This window comes from Amblyomma maculatum, unplaced genomic scaffold (genome assembly GCF_055883805.1).
Source record: "Amblyomma maculatum isolate TAMU_Amacu unplaced genomic scaffold, ASM5588380v1 scaffold_15, whole genome shotgun sequence".
NCBI classification, from domain to species: Eukaryota; Metazoa; Arthropoda; class Arachnida; order Ixodida; family Ixodidae; genus Amblyomma; species Amblyomma maculatum.
In genome coordinates, this window is record NW_028146740.1 from 12571094 (window position 1) to 12596333 (window position 25240).

The 25240-nt window shown below is 45.3% G+C and overlaps 1 protein-coding gene across 8 annotated transcripts in view; it reads left to right on the forward strand.

Moving 5' to 3' along the window:
• Positions 1–25240, forward strand: part of T3dh (Type III alcohol dehydrogenase) — a 175513-nt gene that overhangs the window by 53676 nt on the left and 96597 nt on the right. For all 8 annotated transcript variants that reach the window (XM_084586250.1, XM_084586248.1, XM_084586246.1 and 5 more), the window contains 2 exons: positions 2838–3034; positions 13805–13988. In XM_084586250.1, coding sequence (XP_084442376.1) covers positions 2838–3034; positions 13805–13988 — 381 coding nt within the window. The remainder of the gene's footprint in view (positions 1–2837; positions 3035–13804; positions 13989–25240) is intronic.

Below are 25240 nucleotides of genomic sequence, written 5' to 3' on the forward strand. Positions count from 1 at the left end.
GACAGGAAACGTGCAGAGTGGGTCAGAGAAGTAACTCAAGTTACTAACATCCTAGTTGAAATTAAGAAGAAATGTGCATGGGCAGGACATGTAGTTCGAAGAGAGGACAACCGATCGTCTCAAAGAGTAACCTGTTGGATTCCAAGGGAAGGTAAGCGTAGCAGGGGGTGGCAGAAAATTAGATGGGTGGATGAGATCAAGAAATTCACAGGGGTAAAGGGGATGCATCTAGCTCAGGACAGGGTTAATTGGAAGAAAATGGGAGAGACCTTCGCCCTGCAGTGAGTATAGTCCGGCTGATGAGGGTGATTTCAGGGATCGCTGGTTGCATGGCTCTTACCTCGACAGTCCCCTGACAGAATTAACCAGTGTGAGCCTGCCCTGTTTCAATTTAATGTGTGTCAGGCTGGGACCGCACCTCGATTTAACGGAGTCCGAATTATTATGTTTCCAAAGAGTTTTGGAATATAGGAGAGTGTTCGAATATTAAGAAACTTTCGATGTCTAGGGCAGTTTTGGAATTTAAAAAACTTAGGATATAGGTTTTTTAAATCCAATAAAAAACATATTCGATTTGTATTCAAAATTTCAAATATTAGCATGCTCCTACTTAAAATGATTGAAGAAAAGCCAGGTCATGCCATACATTCGTTAGTAGTTGTAAACCTTGATTCCTGAAAGCTTTTAGAAAGTATAAAAATATCTTGACAAGGAATTGAAGTATGCAAAGCTCAATGGTTGTGCACATCTATCTTATAGAGTTATCAATGCTGCAGAAACAAACAAAAGAAACAAGTTTCAGTTCTGCCCTAGACAAGAATTTGAGCTGACAAACAATACAAAGAATTCAGTGATTGCTTTTTGTCGTTAATATCTAAATGGCAATGCTTTAGGGTTCAGGTGAATATCAACAATCTGATCAGTGAAAAAAGAAATAAAATAAGAAATAGCAAGCACTACTCATATTGTTTATTTCAGAACAGAAGGCACATGGTATTTGCAAACAAAGTTAAACTATTATTGCAAATATGTTCACAGTTGTGCCTCGTTAATATGGACAGTTTGGTTTCCTCACAAAACTGTCCATAAAGTAATAATGAATCAGATTTTTAAAAAACAACGAAAACGCTAATCTTAAAGTCTGATTTCGAGCATAATGTAGGCATTAGGAGCTGTAAGAACAAGTCACCATTGTGCTTCAAATGCGATGCAATTGAAAGTATTGTGATGCAGTTGCACATTTTTTTCGATGGCGTTTCATTAATAAATTACTTGACTTGTGCTTTTCATCTCACACAAACCCCTGCTACGTATCAACATTTAGTTGGTTGAAAGTTGCTGAATTTCTACAAGGTGCAAGTTGCTGCCGGAATTCTGTTCAAGTGAATTCATGCAATACAAGACACATCAACTGCGCAACTTCGCAGTGTAAAATGGGAAACCACAAGTGAAAACAGCAATCAATCAATCATTGGCACTATGTTCGTGTAGTTTCTGTAAAGAAGACCCAGAAGAGGAATCCTTGAAGCAATCCAACGATTTCGTTTTCATGACTGTCCATATTAACGCGACAAAAATACATGGATGCTAATGATATTTGTGCGTTTTCTACTTGTCTATTGTCCAGACAGCGAGTTTTCATATTAATGAGACGTAAATGCATGTAAAAAGCTTGGTCCCCAGAAAAACTGTCCATAATTCGAGTCATCCATATTAATGGAGGCCGTATTAACGAGGCACGACTGTATACCCTACTGAAAAATCTACCATGAATTTTACACAGGACTCATTTTACCAGTTTACTTTACATGATTGCCCTGCATGAAACCAGGTAGAGCTGTCACATTGCTGCTGAATACAATAAATTCTATTAAGGATGACTTAATCACAATTTCTGATTGGTGCACAAGGTGGCATAGGCAAATAAATACTGACAAAACAAAAGTACTAATGTTTATTAAAAAGTGGCAGGTTGGGTACCTACTTCATTAAAATGAGACGATGCCATTGAACATGTATCATCCATTTTAATGTGTACATTTACCTTTCGACCTTACTTAGAATGTTCACATTGAGCACATCATTAAAAAGGCTCCTAAAACAAAAAGTCCTGATGGGCACCTAGTATCAAGCTAACCAACAAACAAAACTTGTAGCCTATACATCCCTTGTCAGGTCACTAGAATATGCTTCCATCATCTGGCACCCTCATCAAGCTTACTTAGCATGCTCCATATTAGGCAGGTTTATTGCCCTTGATTATTCATATATAACCAGCTAAATAGTCTTAAAGAACTATTTTGGCTCTTCAAACCAAAATACCAAGAGCCCACCTATCGTTCATGCATTGACTATATCATTGTGACATGCACACCCAGCAAGCTAGCCTATTGTGCTTCCCCCTCCAAGACGATGACCCATTGTCGCCTCCTGGAAGCAGCGCTACTAAGAGCTGAACCTCATCTAGACAGCAGGCCGATATCCTTATCCAAACCTTCATCTGTGATTCTGTGAAATGAATTAATATAAATATTCTTATCCAGAGAAAGATAAACCTGTATGTGAATTATATGATGACGAGCTCCCTGTAAGTCACATTTTAATCACACGTACTAAACTCAGAAATCTGAGAAAAGTATTGTACTTTATTTTACGCTCGGTGCATCCCATTTCATCCAGCACTGCTTTTAGGAGAACATGCACTTGTCCATACCTTTAAGGTTTTAACATTTCTCAAGACAGCCAATTTATCTAACCTTGTGTTTGGCGCATGATAGCCATACTTGCTTTTGCGTTATTAAACCCCATATAACCTTTCATTGTGTTGTGTGGTGCAGCTTCCAGAAGGCGATAGCGTTTGCCCGTGGCGGCAAGTACGATGCCTTCCTGGCGGTGGGTGGGGGCTCCACCATGGACACATGCAAGGCAGCCAACCTGTACTCATGCAACCAGGACCGGGACTTCCTGGACTTCGTCAATGCCCCCATTGGTCGGGGCATGCCCATCCCATCCAACCTCAAGCCCCTGGTTGCAGGTGGGTAGTCTGGGACATGCATGTCAAGAAGTGCATGCTGTGCCTTTCTACTTTATGGCCACCTGAGCCTTGAGGTTTTCCACTGCCAGTTCTCTCTGACGAGTGATGTCACTTAGCACCAGTCTATGAAAGGGCACTGAACAAGGGTCGACAAGTCCACCGGTCAGAGTCAACAAGCAATATTAGGGCTAACCTATCAGTTTCGACAGTTTTTGGGATGTGATTATTGCATGATTCGGTTTAATTGCATATTTACAAGCAGTTGTGTTACCTTGATAATGGTCTAGCATTCTTGAGCAGCTAGTTTGAACTTGTTTCTTCGTACTATTCAGCGCAGAAAATGTTTGCATGTTGGCTCCCATTCTTCAACAACTTTCGCCGTAATAAAATCATGTATCGTGGGCATGCAACAGATGGTGCTGCCGACATGAGCCACGCAGAAGCTGCTTGCTTTAAACCACCAGTTCTGCACACACCGTGGATTTCCAATCATTTCTGATCAAACCAGGCAAATTTGCATCCACATCTGCTATTTGAAGATTATAAATTGCTGTGCACCAAATTTCAGCGCAGCGAGAATTTGAACAGAGAGAGGTGGCTCGCATTTAGTATCTGCATTAACCAGTCGATGGTTGACCACCGGGTGGGACGCAGTCCAGATGTGAAGACGCAGGGCACCTGAAACAGAATGTTGTTGTTGTAGTGGTTATTTATTGTATATACAAAAGGAAGGAAAAGATGTTTGCCAGCCCCAGTATCTGCTATCTGATATTTGAAGCACCTGAACTGGGGCAGTGGAAATAAAGGGATAGTGAGGAAGGGGTAGAGAAAATCAAAGAGGTGAGCGATAGGGAGAAAGAAAAGGGTAGGTAAAAATAAAAAGAAATATACACTATGGTACAGTATATAGTACCGTATTTACTCGCATAATGATCGCACTTCAAAAAAAAAAAAAAACTGACGCGAATTTCTGGGTGTGATCATTACACGGGTAAATTTTCCACAAAAAATTTTTGTGCACCGAAAACGCAAATAAGTTGCGGGTCAGACGTCTTAGAACAGATATCGCGATTACAACCAAAAATAAAAGTTGAGTAAGGCTTACCTTCGCAATAAACACGCACATTAAGCATCACATGAACTGCATAATGCCCATTTCTCAGACTAATCTGAGTCTGAATCCTCGCCATCCTGCTTTCATTGCTGCACGACTCATCATCGGAAACAGCAGTGTCGTCACTGGGAGCATCTTCACAATCCCACAGAAAGTCATCTTCCGTTCCATCCAAAGCGTCCGATATGCCTGTCTTCTTGAAGCTCTTGGCCACTACCTCGTCGGGGATACTGCTCCACGCTTCTGCGATCCACGAGCAAAGCATCTCCATGGATGGCCTTCTGATCTTTTCACTCGGTGTCAAATTATGCTGGCGCATCGCCATCCACTCTGCATAAAGTCTTCGAACGTTGTCCTTGAACGGTTTGTTCAGCGACACGTCGAGAGGCTGCAGCAGCGAAGTCAGACCCCCAGGGATCACTGCAATGTCCATGCACAGCTCTTGAAGTTTAACACGCACGCTGTCGACAAGGTGACCCCTGAAAATGTCCAAAACTAGAAGCGAGGGAAGCAGAAGTGCTCCTGGTCTTCGTCCCCAAACAGTCTTAATCCAGTCGACCATCAGGTCTGCAGTCATCCATCCTTTCATTTGCGCACGTATATGCATGCCATGGGGAAAGTTTCGCTTCGGAATAGTCTTCCGTTTGAAGATGATGTATTGTGGCAGCTTCCGCCCGTCGGCCGTCACAGCAGGCATGATAGTGCATCGCTGTTTTTCTGCACCAGACGTCTTCACGAGGACGCTCCGAGCACCCATCTCGTTCACAGTTGTATTCCGGGGCATGTCAAACGTCAGTGGAGTTTGATCGGCGTTTCCAATTTGTGACATGAGGTAACCGCTTTTCTCGCGAAGCGTAGTGACGAAGTGATGGAATTCTATCACTTTTCTTTCATACGCGGATGGGAGCCGCTGGCACAGCAATGTCCGCCACCTAAGGGAAGTCCATTCCATCGCATAAAGCGAGTCGTCCAACCGGAGCTAGCGCGGAAATCCTTTGCGGCAATTCCCAGCTTCCTGACAGCTGTGCGTGCCTGTGTCTGTATCATTTCTAATGACACTGCACAACCATTCTTGCGCAGGTCCCTCACGTATTCTAGGACCGCCTCCTCAACACGAGAGAACTTGCCCGTTTTGGGTCCGCGGAAAGCCCGCCGTGTCTTGTTCGCAGCCATCAGCTTCTCACGCTGCTTCTTCCAAAAGCGTATCCTGATTTCATCGACGCCGAAATGCCTGCCAGCAGTGCGGTTGCCATGCTCCAGTGCATAGTCAACAGCCTTGAGCTTGAACGCGGCAGTGTAACTGGCATACCGCCCCATTGTGAAATGGCGTAAACTCGCACGAAACCACAAAGCACGCTGCGACGCTGCCGAATTGCAAAATGGCGAATGCCGCAAAGTGCGTATTAATCAAGAAATCATGGGAACTCGTCAATATGCATTCGCTGCGGGATGACTGCAGATCAACCAACAGGCGGCTGCCACTATAACAGTGCGGGACATGAAAATAAAATTGCCGGCGGAAGCAAGTTCGGAGTACGATCATTACGCGGGGCAATTAAAAAATTGAATTTTGACCTCAAAATTCAGGGGTGTGCGATCATTATGCAAGTAAACACGGTAGTTTGCTTGAGGCCCACCCGCAAATGTCTTAGGTTACTGAGCACTCGGCACATCGGGCGGGCCTCCGCAATAGCTCTGCATCCATGCAACTGTTCACGACGCACGCACGTGCACACTGTACAAAATACTGACAGCCGGCGTGAGGCGATCGGCTGTTATCGTCCGAAATAGCACTCGAGGAGCATTCGGTCACAGCGCGCACTATCTGGCGAGATGAAATAGGCGGGTCGTCAAGCCTGCCTGTTCGATATATTCACACAGGCTCACGTGTGTTTGCTCGCGGACGCGCGCATTGCCCGGCAGCCGCAGGAGCACAGCTGCACTGTCCAGAATTACCCCCCTGCGCTCTGTAAGCCGCCAGCAACTCATGGTTCGGCTAGCGCGGCACAGTGCAGTAAAAGATGTTCGAGAGTTTCTACCGCACCACAGCCGTCACACACGTCACTGGTGGCAAGGCCGTGGTACATCCGTCATTCCCCAGGCCACACACATCCAATGTGTACACGGAGGATCATTGCACGTTGCAGCCGCGTCAGCTAGCGGCCGCTGACACTGTGAATGTGCTCACCTCTTGCAATGCGTGAGTTGAGGGTGCTGCGTCCAGAGGTGGTCGTCGATTACCGCACGCACGTCCTCCAAAGCGAGTTGCTCGTCGCTAGGAGGGAGTTCATGTGCTGCGGTCGCGAGCTCGTCGGCTCGTTCGTTGCCCTCAATGCCGCAGTGCCCGGGGATCCACTGTGCCCGTATAGCGCAGCTGCACTCCGTCAAGTGCTCGAGATGCACACGAATCTGACACAGCAGCAGAGTTCCCCGGCCAGTGGCTCGAAGGCGGCTGAGGGCGACGCAGGAGTCGCATAGCACGGCGCACTGGGTGGAACAGAATGGCAAGATGGCACAATCTGGAGCGATGGTGGCCTTCATAAGTTCCTGGCAATACGCAACTGAAAGGCAGGCTTTGACTTGGGGCAATAACTTGCAAAACAGTGTGTTAAGCCTAGTTAGTAAGAAATTGCAAAAAATCCACGATTTTTCGTTACATCTAGATTATGAAGTCAAGATTATGACAGAATCCCGTCTGGCTGCGGAGGAAGGGGGGGACACATCTCAGAAAACAGACACTGACCAGTAAAAGGCAATTGAATGTTGGCGTTTCAGTGCCCAGAGCAGGGTTGTTTTGTTTTATATGTACTACTTTTCCATGTCATTCAGGTTTTGGGAGAACTAGATCTAGGCTTCACGAGTCATACTTTGACGTCACCCCCATCTTAATTAGCCAATAAGCGCACCTATGTCTAAATTAACAAACATTCAATACCATAGGTTTAAATGGGTGTCGACTGGGACCATGTTTCTCATTCAAATTATTTGAATTTTTAAATTAATGAGGTTAAATTAAAGAGATTATACTTTTAGGCAAGGCCACTGGAAGCTGTGCCATCAGTCCATGGTGCGACTGCAATTTTTGAGCAGCTGGCACTTAGTGGGACTCTGGCTATTCATTGGCTTCTTGTAGAATTTTATTGCATTCCATAACGGCGCAGCCAAGGAAAGCTAAAGGCCTATCCTTGACAAGAAACTGTCAGCTGTTCCAAAATTAAGGGGGTATTTATCTTGAAAAGTGCCCCTGTTGAAATAGCTGCCGCAGCCATCAATCTTTGTCTCAGTAGATGTCACTTTATTGCTGGGCTGGTCCCGAGAGTATGCCAAGTCTGGTACCTCTTAACAGTAGAAGGTTGATAACTGGAATGCCATGGGAAGTTGAAAGCAGAGGCTCTTTTGCCACTATTACTATACGTCGGCTGTTATGTATGTACATTCCTGCATGGGAAGTGGCGTGGCATAGGTGAGGCATCTCGGGCTTCTGCCGGCAAAAATAATGCCGTCTATTGTTTTCAATTCAGGTGTCTTGTGCAGAATACAGAAGAGGCATTAAAGACATGTGGCAGAAGTCTCACGCGCAGTCGTATGATTTAGTGGTAAAGTGTCACCATGGTAAGGCAGCCGAGTGCAGTTGAGAATATGCTGTTCTGTGCAACCGCTGGGTTTTGTGGGGACACAGTGTGGTGCATTCCGCATGTCAGACTGCTCTCACCCGCCGATTAGGTAATCCTCAAACTAACGGCTGGAGGGGCTGGTTGGTGCTGCATCGTATTCAGATATGTGGCGCAAACAAACACAAGAGAAGATACACAACACACGCGCACACTACCAACTGTAATAAGAATCTGAAAACTTCCTCTTCACCACTCCTCCTCTTCTACACTCAGGCACGTCTCATCTTCCTCTTCTTCTCATCTTCCTCTTCTTTGCCAAGGGGATAATGGCACTCTCTTCCTCGCAGACCATAACATCGTCCAAACATGGCAGTGACCAGTCTCATCTTCCTCTTCTTCTCTTCTTCCTCTTCTTTACCAAGGGGATAGTGGCACTTTCTTCCTCTCAGACCGTAAACATCGTCCAAACATGACAGTCACAAATTCTACACTGTCTTGTTACTCCACACCTCTGCTTTGCCCAGTAACTCATACCACGCTGGACAAGCAAATATCACCACATAGTCACATAGTCATACACTAAAAACCACCGCCACACATATACAGTAGGACATGTCCATCCACACCACATAACTTGTGTAGGCCCTATGTATTGAGAAACTTTAACTTGCCAACATCTACGAAGCCACGAAGCCCATGTACTTGAGGGAAAAAAATTTCTGTACACTACCATGGCCCCAAAACGTGTTTGTGTTTGTTTGCGCCACATATCTGAATACGATGTAGGTAATCCTCTTTTGGCATGTTTCAGTCCTGACTGTACAGTCGTTTCTGTTAGCGATACAAGCCTGTGAAAAAAAGGCACGCAGGTGGGTGTACATTTACGTGCCCAGGGCAGGATACAAAACCCGACATTACCTTGTGACTGCTGTAAAGACCAAACCACATGGCAGCGTGCAACGTTCACCACTGCATCAGCAGCTTTGCTACCAACATCGCCGGAGGCGAAATCCAGGCACTTGCGGAGATGCGACGCTAAAAGACATAGGTATCTGGCGATTCCAGATCTAAGCGTCGACGCCAAAAATGCTTTGCAGCTGGAAACCAATGGCAAGCCACGCACAGGCAGCGTTTTCCGGTTTAAGCAGTGCTGCTGTACCCACCGCAACAGGCGCAACTGGTTTCCGCGAAGGCAAGAGCTCCTCTTCTCTCCCCACTCCTACCCATGCATTTGTGCCCCTTGCCTCCCCGCTCCCTCCCTAGAAGGCTTCTCTCGCCGCTGAATAGGACAGCAGATAATTGTTCGACCTTACAAGATCCTTCCATTACTTGGCTCCGTATGCCATCATGTATTTGGTTACCCTCCGAAGACCTCCGGCGCTGCATGGTTATACACAAAAAAAAAACAATACACACACAAGAGAATTGAACCAGGATGTTAACACAGGTGTGGAGGCTGCCTCTGCATTCCTAAAAGATCGAGGTTCTAAAAGAGCACAGCCCAGTCCACAAAGAGCCATGGATTGGTTGAAGAGTATGGATCTGCAACTGATTCTCACCGATAAGACGGGAGAGTTTTCTGTCATGCACAAAGATGATTACCAGGCCAAAGCGAAGGAAGGGATATTAAAAAACTTCGAGTTGAAAAGAAAGATCTCTAGGAGACAGCTTTGTTTAGCCCGTAAGCAAGCGGCTGATATTTTCCACGAGGTGGGCAAGGAAGCCTTAACAAAGGAAATAAAGGGATGCAAGAAGCTGACCCTAACACCATTCTTTGCCGTCAAAACACACAAGGAGGGAAGCCCTTTCAGAGTCATCGTGGAGGATCGTTCCACATGGCAGCACTGCACAGCTTCATTTCTCCGGAAATACATGAATTGTCTCCAAATAGAAGACCCCTTGTTGGTGAGAAATTCAGATGATCTGATTGGATTTCTTAAACAGGCCGCGCCTATCAAGTGTTTCTCTGTTGACGCAAAAGATTTGTATTACAACATTCCACAGCATCTGGCCATCCTCGCTGTCGAAGAAGCAATAGATGTCTACGGTGCAGTGAAGTTTCAGAATGAAAGTGGGATGAGCACTGACAGGTTTTTAGGCCTGTTGAAGCTCTACCTCCGGTCCTTGTATGTTGAGTTTGAAGGAAGTGTTTTGGAGCAAAATGATGAAATTTGCATAGGTACTGAGTGACCTATTCCTTGCTAAAGGTGATAGGACACTTTTTAATCACATGAATGAAGCTGGAGTTGCTAAGGCATTTCAATATGTCGGATGATTTTCTGGTTTGCCTGCCGTATGAAGATTACACAGAGAGCAAGGTTGAGAGCATTGTGGCACTATTTCCTAAAGCACATCCGGGGCTTGAGTTCACCTTTGAGCAACCAGAAAATGCACAGATCCAGTACCTGGATATCAGACTTGTGCTGCATGAAGACCACACATGTTGGTTTTATAGAACACGAGGAGCAAAAGGCCTTCTTCCATACGACTCCGGTCATAGTAAGTTGATTAAGCGGAGGCTGGCTGTGTCTTGTTTACGGCAGGCGCTGATCAAATCCTGCCCGCACCTGATGGGCGACAGTTTCAACATACAGATTGAGAGGTTGAAACGAAGCGGATATCCGAGGAGCATGCTGATATATGCGGCTGAAAGCTGTTTGAAGAAGATGCGACCCCTAGCAAGAGAACGTAAAGAGACTGAAAAGAGAAGACAGGTTGTTGTCTTGCCATACGTACAACCTCATCCACTTCTAGCTATAACAAGGTCACAGCTTTCAAAGCGTCATTGCATACCACCTGGCCGCGCAATAAACCTACGTGGCAGGCTACGTGAAGCAGCACGCCCGGCTCCCTCTAGGCTCGCATCGCTTTGCATCGATATGCACCTGCATCGGACGCAATGTTGTTTTGAAAGGAGTGGCCGTGTTATAGCTAGAAGTGGATGACCCTGTACATGACATATCACACAGTCTTAAGAAGATAGCCAGCCGATTCGAAATTAGGGTCGTGCTGTCTGCACCAAACAAGTTAAAAAGTATGTGCAGAAAGGTGAATGAAATGAGAGAGACTAAGGAAGGATACGGAATACTGCACAGGGAACGGTTTGTCAAATTTCGCACGGGTGTCGTATACAAGATGCCCCTGACATATGGGAAGACCTACGTTGGGCAAACAGGCCGATGCATCAATGAAAGGCTAAGGGAGCATAGAAATTCGTGTTGCGCATTGTCTATTCCAGGAAACCTACCGGCCCATTGCTCCATGTGTAAAACGGATGACAATCAACAGGACTTGAGGAGCACGGATTGTGTACCAAGGTTCATCGAAACCAAGGTGCTGGCAAGTGCACAAGACAGTTTGAAAAGAGAGATTATTGAAGCCTTCAAGATGATTTCGGGAGAAGGGGAATGCGTGAGTGTTCCGTCGGTGGCGCTCAACAGCAAGGAGGTTATACTTCTCCGTTTGGACAATTTGACAAGGCGTTTGGACAATGTGACAAAAAGTTAGACCTAATTTGTCATTTTTTTTTTCATTTTATTTTTGTTTATTTTTTCTGAATCTTTTGTTTACTTTTTCTTCATATTGCAACCCCACGTTTTGTGTGAAGCTTTCTTCTTCTTCGTACCCCAAAAAACTGACAGTTGGTAGCGAGCGCATCATCTGTGTTAACGTCTTGGTTCAATTCTCTTGTGTGTGTCTTTTTTTTTTGTGTGTATAACCATGCAGCACTGGAGGTCTTCAGAGTCGTATAGCCAACTAGCCCGCTCGCAAGTACTATTGGTTGCCCTCTCCTGCGTGCCAAGCGACATCGCCCGTGCACGAGAGACTGACACGATACTGAAGAAGCGCCGCTGCCATATGGTTTGGCTTTAATTACTGTGTGCGTGAACATGCGAAGGGATACCCTCCTCTTTTCCTGTGTGTGGGACCGACACCCAGTCACGCAGCAATAGGGCATAGCATTGCTTTGTTACCGATCGATGTAAATTTATCGCGTCTGTCAGTGGCGCGACACAAAGCAAGATCACCTGCACTTCCTTGGCAGCACACGTGCAGAGGAACGCTATGCACGATTATCTGCTCGCCCTCGAGGCACAATTGTGCTGGGACGTGGTGGCTAACTTCCGCTTCCAGCTTCAAGAATTCTGACGTTACTGCCTCTCTCGTGTTTTCCTTCCTCCATGCGTGCAGTCTTCAGAAAGTCAGTGCTAGAGAGAATGGCAGTGGGCCCATTTCATGTCAAGAAGTAAGAATCGCTTTTTCAAACCAAGACATTGCAGAAGTCGCAGTGCACATCTAGGAATTGCTGTCTGGAACTCTCAGTCCTTGTTCTTTTGCCATGCAGGGGTTTCAACATGAACAACACTGTAGCTGAGTTTTCATTGTAAAAACATCATTGGATGATAAAAAAAAGATGATTGGGCACAGATGTGTGTGTGTGTGTATTTTTTATTTTTCAATGATGCTACAATTTGTGGAATGTAAAGCAGGTTTTTCCATCAGTTCCAGAATGCATCTTGTGTTATATTTGGAACCAAGGTACAGCACGATCTTTCTTCTCTCATCTCTGTTTAAGATCACAAAAGAAGGACAAACACAGATAGCTGTGGCCATCAAAAAGAGTGCGCACTGAAATGGTTAACTCAAGTAGCAAACAGAAAGAAGGACTGCGCGAGGCTTGTAGTAGCGTTGGTGCACGCCAGAGTCTTTGCTGCAGTCATTGATGTCGTGCATTACTGGTCGAATAATATCCACATACCTCCTGCTGGCTCATTTTTGTGAGCTTTCGCCATTTTGTTTTCTGCGGCTCGAGCACCTTGGATGTAGCTGGCGTGAGCAACTTATGATCGTGTCTTAATTGTGATATTTATTTTTTATTTTTCACAAGATCCCAGGCTCCCCCTCGCAATATATTTGTGCTCGCAATTATGTACGTGTGACTATGGTATTTCAGTGAAGTGGTTGGTTTCATGTACAGTAGAACCCCTTTATAGTAAAGTCACTGGGACTAGCAAAAATATTTACTATATAAGTGGTTGGTGATGACATGGTCCTGAAGATGCTGTCTGGCAGTTAAATAGGCACTTACTGAACACGTGCTGTTGCCTAGAGAGAAAAAAAAAAACAGAAAAACTTCCATCTCGCTTTTGTCATCTCCTTGTGCAATTTTTTTATGATAAAATTTCTTTACATCTTGTGGAAGTACCTCTTCAGCATAAGGACAACGTGATTACGAATGCAACCAAGTTCGATCTCATGTGAAAATCAAAGCATTGCATAAGCGCGGTGTCCCTTTTTGCTGTTCATGTCTTTTAAAAGGCAATAAATGATAAATGCACATGGCACTCGCTGCGCCTCCACTTTCTGCCTCCGCGGCCTCATGCTTTGTGCAGCACATTGCAGTGAATGTTCACCTATTTCTTCCCCTTCCCTATTTCATGCTGAACTTTTACTCTCCTTTACTTTCTGAGCGGACCACACCGCCTCCTTGCTATGTTTGTAGATAGCTTTACTTTTTTTTTGTTTTCCTACGCGCAGCGCGCTTTCCCTCACGGCTCCAAGGCCTCTGTAAAGTAGGCTTCTCCTGATTGGTGTTAAGCCTAGTGGTAAAGCCACCGAAACGAACACGGCGTTATTTTTCTGTTTTCAAATACAAAAATTCTGCCTTGCGATTCTAGGTAGTGCGCGGGTGCTGATATCATATCGCGGGAGTCGTCGCCGCGGCCAGGTGCACTTTATTATAACCGATTTTTACCAAAAACGTCATTACTATAAAGGGGGGAAAATATACAGTTGTCTATGGAAGATAAACTGGGACTTCAGTTTGACTTTACTATATCAGTTTTTTACTATATCCGTGTTTACTATAGCGGGGTTCTACTGTATAAGCAGACATTTTTTGAGACTTTTGTCAATGCCTGCGCTGCTGCCACCTGGCTGCTAGGGGAAGTTTGAGCGCACCATGGCTGACTTTTCCCAGAGTCTCCATCACCGTTTACAAAGAGTAGTGTTGCAGTCCCTTTAGGCTGACCTGTGATGCAGTGCCCACCACGGCCGGCACCGGCAGTGAGACGACGGGTGTGGCCATCTTCGACTACCTGCCCCTGCGAGCCAAGACGGGCATTGCCCATCGGGCCCTGAAGCCCACACTGGGCATCGTGGATCCCCTGCATGCATTGCACATGCCCGAGAGGGTGGCCGCCTACAGTGGCTTTGACGTGCTTTGGTGGGTCTTTGCTTTTGGCTCTGTGCTCTGAACCCTATTGCATAGAAGTGCCCATTTATGACACCGATATGTAGTTGACGGTAGAAGTTGGGCTATTTAGTAAGTAGGTAAGTATTCATGGTAAAAGAGCATGAAAAGACAAATGCAGCAGAGAAGACAACACAACACAAGCGCTCACTTGCAACTGAATGGTTTATTTGCAAAAACAATATTAACACAAGGAAGGGAAAAGATACTAAGAAAAGAAAACCCGACGCTGCATCAAGGACGCTAATCAAGGCGTGAAAACACACGCATGATAAAATGTGAAGCAGAGCAGAGAGCATTGGCACAAAACAAGCACGTGGCAAACTCACTTGTCACCAAGGAATGCAATTTCAGGACTTGTTGGGGTGACTGAGGAGGTGCTAACACATGTGTCAATTGATTTTGCAATGCAATCATTATCATCATCATCAGCCAGACCATACCCACTGCAGGGCGAAGGCCTCTCCCATTTTCTTCCAATTAACCCTGTCCTGTGCTAGCTGCAACCACCTGACCCCTGCGAATTTCTTAATCTCCTCCACCCACATAATTTTCTGCCGCTCCCTGCCGCCCCGTTGGAATCCAATTGGTTACTCTCAGAGACCATCGGTTATCATTTCTTCACGCTACATGTCCTGCCTAGGCCCATTTCTTCTTAATTTCGACTAGAACGTCAGTAACTTGAGTTATTTCTCTGGCCCACTCTGCACGCTTCCTATCTCTTAACATTACACCTACCATTATTCGTTCTATGGCCCTCTGCATTGCCCTCAACTTAATTGTTGACCTCCATGTTTCAGCCCCATAGTTCAGTACCGGTAGAATGCAAACGTTATACACTTTCCTCTTGAGTGCTACCTGCCAGCTGCTAATCATAATGTTTCAGTACCTTCCAAATGCACTCCATCCCAGTCTTATTCCCCTAGTTGTTTCCCTTTCGTGTTCCGGATCTGCATTCACTACCTGTCCTGAGCAGACATATTCGCCTACCGCTTCTAACGCTTCGTTACCTATTTTAAGCTATTGTTCCTTTCCTAGGCTTTTCAGCATTACTTTAGTCATCTGCATACTAATTTTTAGGCCTACCTTTCTGCTTTTTCTGTCTGGATCATTTATCATTAGTTGCAGTTGGTTCCCTGAGTTACTTAACAAGGCAATGTCATCAGCGAGTCGCAAATTACTGACATATTCTCCGTGGACCCTGATGCCCAACTGCTCCCATTCCATGCCTTTGAATACACTCTCTAAGCCAGCTGTATATAGCACTGGGGAGATCGTGTCTCCTTGCCTAACACTTTTCTTAATTGAAATTTTATCACTTTCTTTATGCAGAACTGTGGTTGCTGTGCAGCCACTATAGATATCTTCCAGTACTTTCACATATGGCTCACCTGCACCCTGATCTCGCAATGCTGAAGTTTTGACCGAATCAAATGCTTTCTCGTAGTCAACGAATGCTATGTATAAGGGCTGGTTATATTCAGAGCTCTTTTCTATCACCTGGTTTATAGTGTGGATATGACCAGTGGTAGAGTACCATTTCTGAAATCCTGCTTGATTCTTTGGTTGATTAAAGTCTAAGGTTGTCCTGATTCTATTAGCAATTACCTTGGTAAATACCTTGTACGTAACTGATAGTAAGCTGATTGGTCTGTAATTTTTCAAGTCCTTAGCATCTCCTTTTTTATGAATTAAGATAATGTTAGCGTTCTTCTATGATTCCAGTACTTTTGATGTCGTCAGGCATTGCGTATACAGGGTGGCACGTTTTTCTAGCACAATATCCCCTCCTTCCTTGAACAAACCTGTAGTTACTTGATCCTCCCCTGCTGCTTTCCCCCGCTTCATAGCTTGTAAGGCTTCTCAATTTCATCCTTCGTTACTAGCAGAATCTCTATTTGCTCTTCATTACAGCCAATTTCATTCTTGTCCTGACTACTATGGCTACTGTGGAAGTCCGTATAGAACTCCTTGGCTGCCTTGATTATCTTGTCCATGTTAGTAATGACACTGCCCTGCCTTGTCCCTCAGTGCATACATCTGATTTTTGCCTATGCCTAATTTTCTCTTTACCGCTTTCAGGCTACAGCCGTTCTTTAGAGCATGCTGATTTTTCCCATGTTAAACTTCCTTTTGTCGCCCACCTTGGGCCTATTGATTTGCTTTGATATCTTCGCCAGTTCTGTCCGATCTGTTGGGTTGGAGGCTTTCATACTTTGGGATTTCTTAACCAAATCTTTCGTCTCCTTAGACAGTTTACCAGTATCCTCTCTAGCAATTCTACCATCTACTTCTACCGCCCACTCAGTAATGATATCTCTGAAATTATTGTTCATTGGCTAAGGTTTGCTTCCTCGGTTAGCACTGAGTATCTATTCTGCAGCGAGAGCCTGAACTCCTCTACTTTTTCCTTTATCGCTAATTCGTTAGAATTCTTCCTCACTAATCTGTCCTCTTCAAATCCAGATAAATTCGAGACCTTACCATCCTGTGGTCACTGCATCGCACTTTTCCAATTACCTCTACATCCTGCATAATGCTTATCAATTTCATTTTAGTCTCCCCATTAGGGCTTTTTCATGTCCACTTACGGCTCTTCCGTTTGCTGAAGAAGGTATTCATGATTCATCAGTTATTGCGTTCAGCAAACTCAACTAGTAACTCCCCCCTACGATTTCTTAATCCAATGACATACTTGCCCACTGCATGGTCTCCTGCCTGCTTTCGACCTACCTTGGCATTGAGGTCATCCATCAGTACAGTATAGTGTGTTTTTACTTTCTCTGTTGCTGATTCTACATATTCACAGAAGCTTTTCACTGTCTGGTCATCATAACTACATGTAGTTGCGTATGCTTGGGCAACCTTCAGCTTATACCGCTTATTAAGCTTAATTATGATGCCAGCTACCCTCTCATTGATGCTATGGAATTCATCTTTATTACCAGCTATATCCTTATTGATAAGGAAACCTGCTTCTAGTTCTCGTTACTCCAGTAAAACTTGATAGCACAGTGCATGCCCGTCCTTCAGTACAGTATATGGCTCATTTGGCCTTCTCATCTCGCTAAGTAAGCCCTATGATATCCTATTTCATACTCTCTAGTTCCTCTAACAGCACTGCTAAATTAGCCTCACTAGCTAGGATTCTAGCATTAAATGTTGCCAGGGTCGGTTTTCAATGGTAGCCTTTTCAGTGGAGCCAGAAATTCTTAGAAATTCTTAGCTGTGGTCATTTGCTCCGCAGCTGGTGGTGACTCAGGGCTGGGGTTTTGTAGAACTAATCATGGGATATTGTGGTCAATTACTGCACCAGGGTGGCGAACTCCTGTTCTGGTGAGGGAGTGCATTGCTGCAAGTGTTCACCGGCATCAGGTCGCACCCCAAACCTATTTTTTATGCAATTCCATCGACACGCGGTATTGTTTTTTTTTAACTGGGGGAGAATTTTGCGCGGCACCGGGATTCGAACCACGGTCCTTTTGCATGCAAGGCGGATGCTCTATCTCTACACCACCGCTGCACCACTTGTAATGCAATAGGCTTCCTTAAGCTCGCGTGTGAATTTGCTTGGATGTCTAAAAAGAACCATGGTATTCTCAAATTTTGGCACGCATTGTTTGCGCTTTCCTAATCTTGGATCACTCCCTTGTCGTGGCGGAGGGGCTTGCGAAACTCGATGAAGTCGTGAGCGCTGCTGTGTAGGGACACCCAAGATAGACAGGTCACGGCAGAGTGTTCTGACAAAATGTGATTCACTGGAGAAGGTAATGGCAACCCACTCCAGTATTTCCTGCCAAGAAAACCCTATGGCAAGTCACAGTACCATTAAAGATATGGCGCCGGTTGATGAGCCCCCCAGGTTGGAAGGTGTCCCACATGTTACTGGGGATGAGCAAAGGGCGATTCCTAGTAGCTCCAGGACGAATGAAGCGGCTGGGCTAAAGCCAAAAGAACGCTGAGTTGTGGATGTGTCGGGAAGCGACCGGAAAGTCCGATGTTGCAAGGAGATATATCACATAGCAACATGGAATGTAAGATCTATGACGCAAGGTAAACTGGATGTTGTCAAGCGAGAAATGGACAGATTGAACATTGATATTTTGGGTATCAGCGAGCTCAAGTGGACCGGAATGGGGGAATTTAATTCCGTTGACCATTATGTCTTTTATTGTGGGCACGAATCCAGGAGAAGGAATGGGGTTGCTCTCATAGTAAACAGAAGAATGGGCAAAGCAGTGCTAGGGTGCAACCCCAAAAACGACCGAATAATTTCACTTCAGATCCAAGGTCACCCTTTCAACATAACAGTTATCCAAGTCTATGCACCAACCACTACTGCTGAAGAAGCTGACGTTGAGAGATTTTATGCTGACATGCAGTGCCTTTTAGACCGCACTCCATCATCAGACGTCCTTTTTCTCATTGGAGACTGGAATGCTAAGGTTGGGAGTGAAGAAATATCCGGAATTACAGGCAAGTTCGGTCTTGGTGAGCCAAATGAAGCTGATCAGAGGCTAGTAGAGTTTTGTCAAAAAAACAACCGGACCATAGCAAATACTCATTTTCAACAGCACAAGAGGTGCCTGTACACATGGAATTCACCGGATGGTCTGTACAGGAATCACTGATTGTATTCTTTGCCAGCAGAGATGGAGAAGCGCTATACAAGCAGTAAAAACAAGGCCTGGGGCCAATTGTGGCACCACTCATCAGCTTCTTGTTGCCAAATTTAAGCTTCGATTGAGGAAAACGCAGAAAACTAGAAGGCCTTTGAGGTATGATGTGGATCAAATTCCATCAGAATATGCTGTGGAAGTGAGGAATCGATTTCAAGAATTAGATCTAGAAGACAGAGCCTGAAGAGATGTGGGCTGATGTTCGTGATATAATACAAGAAGTTGCTACTAAAGTAGTTCCAAAGCAAAAGAAATGCAAGAAAGCAAACTGGTTATCTGAAGAGGCTTTGCAAATAGCTGAGGAAAGGAGGATGGCAAAAGTTATGGGGGAAAAAGAAAGATACAAGGTTCTCAATGCGGATTTTCAGAAAATAGCAAGGAGAGATAAGAATTCCTTCCTGAACATACAGTGCCAAGCAGTTGAGGACAACAGCCAATTGAGGAACACAAGAGCTCTGTATAAGACAATCAAAGATATCAAGGGAAGCTTCTGTACTAAGCTGGGCGTAATAAAGGACAAACGAGGCAGGGACCTCACTGAAGCCTCAGAGATAAAGAAGAGGTGGCAGGAATACACAGAACTGTACAAGAAGGACCCGGATGTGCAAACCCAACATAGGACGGTTGTGATTTCTGATCTCGAGCCGGGCATCCTGAAGAGTGAAGTTGAATGGGCCTTAGCCAGCCTTGCTAAGAACAAAGCTAGTGGAATTGATGGCATTCCAGCTGAGTTGCTTCAAAACCTCAACCATGAAGACGCTGTTAATGTTCTGTATACATTATGTCAGAAAATCTGGACAACCCTGCAGTGGCCACAGGATTGGAGGAGGTCAGTTTACATCCCCATTCCAAAGAAAGGCAGTGCCAAAGATTGTTCCAACTACCGTACGATCGCGCTTATTTCGCATGCTAGCAAGGTGATGTTGAAAATCCTCCAAGGTAGGCTGGAGCAGTATGTGGGTCAGAAGCTTTCGGACGTGCAAGCTGGGTTTCGCAAGGGCAGAGGAACTAGAGACCAGATTGCCAACCTTTGCTGGATCATGGAAAAAGCAAGCCAGAAACCCATCTACAGTCGAACCCGGATATATCGAACTCGAAGGGGATCACGAAATAGTTCGATATATCGATAATTCGATATACAGAAATCGGCTTGGGACGGCACTTACAAGGCGAAAAAATGATACCGTATTTGCCGCGTAATCAACTCACTCGCATAATGAACCCACCCTCCACTTCTGCACTCGAGAATTTGGAAAGAAAAAAAAAGCGTTAAGGCCAGCTCGCTCACGTGCAAGCGATTAAGCGATCTCAGCGACGAGCGGCAGCGACAGAGCAAAAAATTTCCAACTTGTTGAAACTGCGTCCCTCTGCCGTTCCAGCCACCGCGGCAGCTCAAAATGGCTTCTGTGTAGCTGCGGCAGAAATCGCCAGCGTTTCCGCTTGCATGTCGCACTCCGTTTCAGTTCTCATCCCCAGCTCATTTCTTGGCAGCGTGCCAAGATGCTGCGCAGCGATAAATCGCAGCGTTTATCTTTTGTTTATCTTTTGATAGCTCCTGCGGCGGCGGGGAGCGAACTTGGCAGACTGCCCGTGATGGCTTGATTGCACAAGCCTGGTTCGATTTATAACGGCGCGCTTGGGGCGGGCGTAGTCCAATGCCACAAAATCATTGGAAAGCGTGATACAGTAGCTGCAAATGCTGTTTGAAGCGAAAAATGCTAAAAGCTGGTGTCATCATCGCAGCTGACCGTGTGCTTTCATTGATTCATACATGCAAGGATAAACGACTCCCGCAAAAAAAAAGAAAAAAAAAATGCCGCTTCGTAACAGTATATCTTACGCTACGCCGCACGTACAGCATGGCGATAAAAATAGAAGACTCCGAAAAAAAAAAAAGAAAAAGGAAAAGATCTGCCGCTTCTTAACTTTCGCAGGCGCCATAACCACTTCAGCTGGCGGCGCGCAGAGAGTTCACAACACACGCTGGAGAAAGCGTCCGACGTTCTGTCTGAAAACTGGCTGAGCTGGCTTGGCGCATGCGTAGCGCTTGCTACTGCGACTGAAGGCCGGGAAAAAGGAAGGAGAGAGATAGCTCGGCAAAAGAATTCGTACACCCTTGCTCTTCGCTCTGTCGCATTTTTCCCCTCTCGTTCCCACCGGTTTTCTCTGGTTCATTCACGCACATGGCTTGCAAACGTCCATAGCCTCCTATGAAACGTCATGTGCTGGCGCATGGAAAACGATAACCGCAAATGCGCGCGCCTTTATGAAATGAGCGCGGCGCTGCCCTAGCAGAACTGTCCCCTCTCATTACTTCCGCGCGTGGCTTGAAAACGTCACACGGCAAACGGCCGAGGGTGATGCGATCGTCTTTGGGAAAGGCACACTTTTCAGTGCGTGGTGCGGAGTTCGATATATCGAACGACCAGTGAAATTGAGTTCGATATATGACGCGGCTTTCCTATACTTCTACATGGGATTTTCAAGGGGATATTCCGTGAGTTCGATATAACCAAAATTTGATATATCCGGGGTTGACTGTACTTCTGCTTTATTGTTTAGGCGAAAGCGTTTGATTGCGTAGATCACAGCAGATTGTGGCAAGCTCTCCTAGAATTGGGAGTTCCAATTCACCTCATCTGTCTCCTCAGGAGCCTGTATGAAGGGCAAGAGGTCACAGTCAGAACTGGGCATGGTCTTACTGATTGGTTTCCGATTGAGAAAGGAGTGAGACAAGGCTGCATACTGTCGCCCTACCTATTTAACCTATATGCTGAGTGCATCATGAGGAAGGCCGGTCTGGACGAGTCTTCAGCTGGAGTGGAGATTGCTGGGAAACGTATCAACAACCTTAGATATGCAGATGATACCACTTTAATGGCAAAAAGTGAAGTGGAACTCAAGAGACTTCTGATGCGCATACAAGAAGAGAGTGAGAACTTTGGGCTTAAACTGAACATTGAAAAGACAAAGATCATGGCGTCTTGCCCTATCAAGTCCTGGAGCATCAAGGGACAAGAAGTGGAAGCTGTGACAGATTTTCTCTTCTTGGGCTCCAAGATTACCCTGGAAGGAGACTGCAGCTATGAAATTAGGAGACGCCTGCTTCTGGGAAACAGAGCCATGGCTAGCCTTGACCACCTAGCAAAGAGCAGAGACATTACACTGCCAACCAAGATCCGTATAACTTGTGCTATGGTCTTTCCAGTTGTGATGTATGGATGCAAGAGTTAGACTGTGAAGAAGGCTGACCGCCGAAGAATTGACGCGTTTGAATTATGGTGCTGGCGAAGACTCTTAAGAGTTCCTTGGACTGCCAGAAGATGAAATCAGTCGATATTGTCGACCATAAACCCTGACTGCTCATTGGAGGGTCAAATTCTAAAGTTAAAGCTCAGCTACTTTGGTCATCTGATGAGAAGAGAGGAGTCGCTGGAGAAAGATTTGATGTTGGGAAAGGTTTAGGGTCACCGGAGAAGGGGTAGGCAGCGAACGCGACGGTTAGATGGCATCCTCGAGGCGCTGCGGATGAAGTTATGTGATGTTAAGAAGATAGTGAGAGACCGGAAAGCGTGGCGTGATATGGTCCATAGGGTCACGAAGAGTCGGACACGACTGAACGGAACGGAATCTTTAGCAATCTCGGCAGTGATTGGCCAGGTTAGAGCAGTCTTGACTAAAAGTATTCTTGCGTTCCACGAGGCACGGTTAGCATGGCCACCCACAGGTCGTTATATACCAAATTCCGATGACCTGTGGCCACGCTTACATTGGACAAACTGGCTGTAGGGAAGCATAAACAATGTGTGCCAAGATTTGAGAATGCCACTGTTCTTTTTAGACATTCAGGCTAATTCATGTGCGAGCTTAAGCAAGCCTACTGCATTGCAAAATCAATTGACGCGTGTGTCACCCTAACAAACTGAAATTGCATTCCTTGATGACAAATAGGTTTGCCGCATGCTTGTTTTGTGCCGATGTTCTCTGCTTTGCTTCACATTTTATCATGCATGTGTTTTCACGCCTTGATTAGCATCCTTGATGCAGCATCAGGTTTTGATTTCTCTGTTTTTTCGAATAAACTATCCAGTTGCGAGTGAACGCTTGTGTCGTGTGTCTTCTCTGCTGTGTTCCTCTTTTTGTGCTTGTTTACCATGTCTGTGTAGCTGTTTGGGTCGAACATATAAATTCTGTTTCAGTTAACGTGATAAAAGAAATCTCAGTGCAAGCTTGGTGAAAAAAAGGCGTGTAAAAAAACATATTACACATAATTCAGGTTATAAAAAAAATTGCTTTTTCTCTGTTACAGTAATTTGGCATGCCTAGCTGTACTCTTCCTTTTTTGATCTTGTTTGGCACCAGTGCCATAGGCATCACCAGCAACTGTTGTGCCAGTCAGAGAAACAGTTCCATGCAATGGTGAACTGCAGGTGGACTTCACACTCTTATATTATGACAACCTGCCAATCTGGCGGGGGCACTTTATTTAATGGGTATTAATAAATGTGCTGTGGCTAGCCTAGTCAGCCTAGCACCTGCAGTGAACAGCGGACATAGTCGTGTCATTCCTTTGGACGTAACAACTGGTGACGGGGCTGGGACCTGGTGGCAAATTGATTCAGTGTGCGCCATGGCAAGTGTGTGCCTCACATAGGTGATTACAGGACCGGGTTAATTGGAGGAAAATGGAAAAGGCCTTTGCCCTGCGGTGGATATAGCTCGGCTGATGGTGACGATGTGTGAAAAGCAATCAGGCATTCCCTAAGTTACTAAGGACGAGGTAAAGAAAGCTTTAAAAGCTATGAAAAGGGGGAAAGCAGCTATAGAAGATCAAGTAACTATTGAGTTGTCAAAGCACGATAGGGATATCTTGCTAGAAAAACTGGCCGCCCTGTATGCACAATGCCTGTTGACATCAAAGGCATCTGAATCTTGGAAGAATGCTAACAGTATGTTGATGCTTAGGATTTGAAAAATTACTGACCAATCAGCTTACTATTCATTATGTAAAAAGTGTTTACTAAAGTAATTTCTAATAGAATAAAGGCAACCTTATCCTTCAGTCAATCAATGGATCAAGAAGGTTTTCGGAAAGGGTACGCTACGATCTATCATGTCCATACTATCGATCAGATGATAGAGAAATGCTTGAAATATAACCAGCCTGAATACACAGCATTCGTTGAATATAAGAGTGGCTCAGAATAAGTCTCAGCAGTTATGCAGTCATAAAAACATTGCAAGATCAGGGTTTAGATGAGTCGCTGGTAGATATGACACTGATGTGTTTTCAGCCCCTAGGAAACTGACAGGATAGGGGACAGTAATGATTCAGCTCAAGCAGGGTGATTGCGCGCAAACTCTACAAGTATGCGTTTCAATGGCCACAGAGAAACTTCAGCTTAAGGAAGGGGTTTGGCGAAAGGCAGAAAAGAAAAAAAAAGAAAGACTTGCAGTAGTTTCCCACAGACATTGCATGCCTCATGAGAAAAAGTTGCTGGTAGATATGACACTGATGCGTTGTCAGCCCCTTGGAAACTGACAGGATAGGGGACAGTAACGATTCAGCTCAAGCAGGGTAGTTGCGCGCAAACTCTACAAGTATGCGTTTCAGTGGCCACAGGGAAACTTGAGCTTAAGGAAGGGGTTTGGCCTAAGGCAGAAAAGAAAAAAAAAAAGACGCAGTAATTTCCTACAGATGCTGGCTCAAGATGCTGGTAGAGGTATGCGTTTGAAAGGCCACAGAGAAACTTCAGCATAAGGAAGGGGTTTGGCCAAAGGCAGGAAAGAAAAAAAAAGACTTGCAGTAGTTTCCTACAGACATTGCATGCCTCGTGGGCTCAAGTCGCTGGTAGTTATGACACTGATGTGTTTTCAGCCCCTAGGAAACTGATAGTATAGGGGACAGTGAGGATTCAGCTCTAGCAGGGCGTTGTGCGCAACTCTACAAGTATTCCTTTCGAGGGCCGCAGAGAAACTTTGGCTTAAGGAAGGGGTTTGGCTAAAGGCAGAAAAGAAAAAAAAAATAAAGACTTTCAGTACTTTCCTACAGACATTGCAACCTCATGGGTCTGATTCGCCGGTAGATATGACACTGATGTGTTCAGCCGGCATAGTGTGCAAACAAGTCATGCAGAGGCAAGATGGAAAGGGGAAGGCTTGTCAGTTGTGTTACATATCACCATTGTTTCCCTGCTGCAAAGCAGGGGTGGTCTATCAGATCCACTTCTTGTTGGCACCATGTACATTGGGCAAACCAAGAGATGTGTAATTGAGCGTCTGATGAAGCAGAATGATAACCAGTTATACACAGCCATCTACTGCAGGAATTGCAAATGCAAACATGACAAGGAATGTGAAAAATGGAGCCCAAGTCTACCTTCTAATGCAAGCAGTGTGAACGATTCTGCAACCATGATTAGGTACTGGAGGCTTTCCGCCTAAGTCTCCACATGCCCGCCTTAATCTCTGCGAGGGAAATCAGATATTTTTCCTCCCACATGTTAGATCATTTTCTTGTGCTGACAGTTTCTTTCAATGCCTATA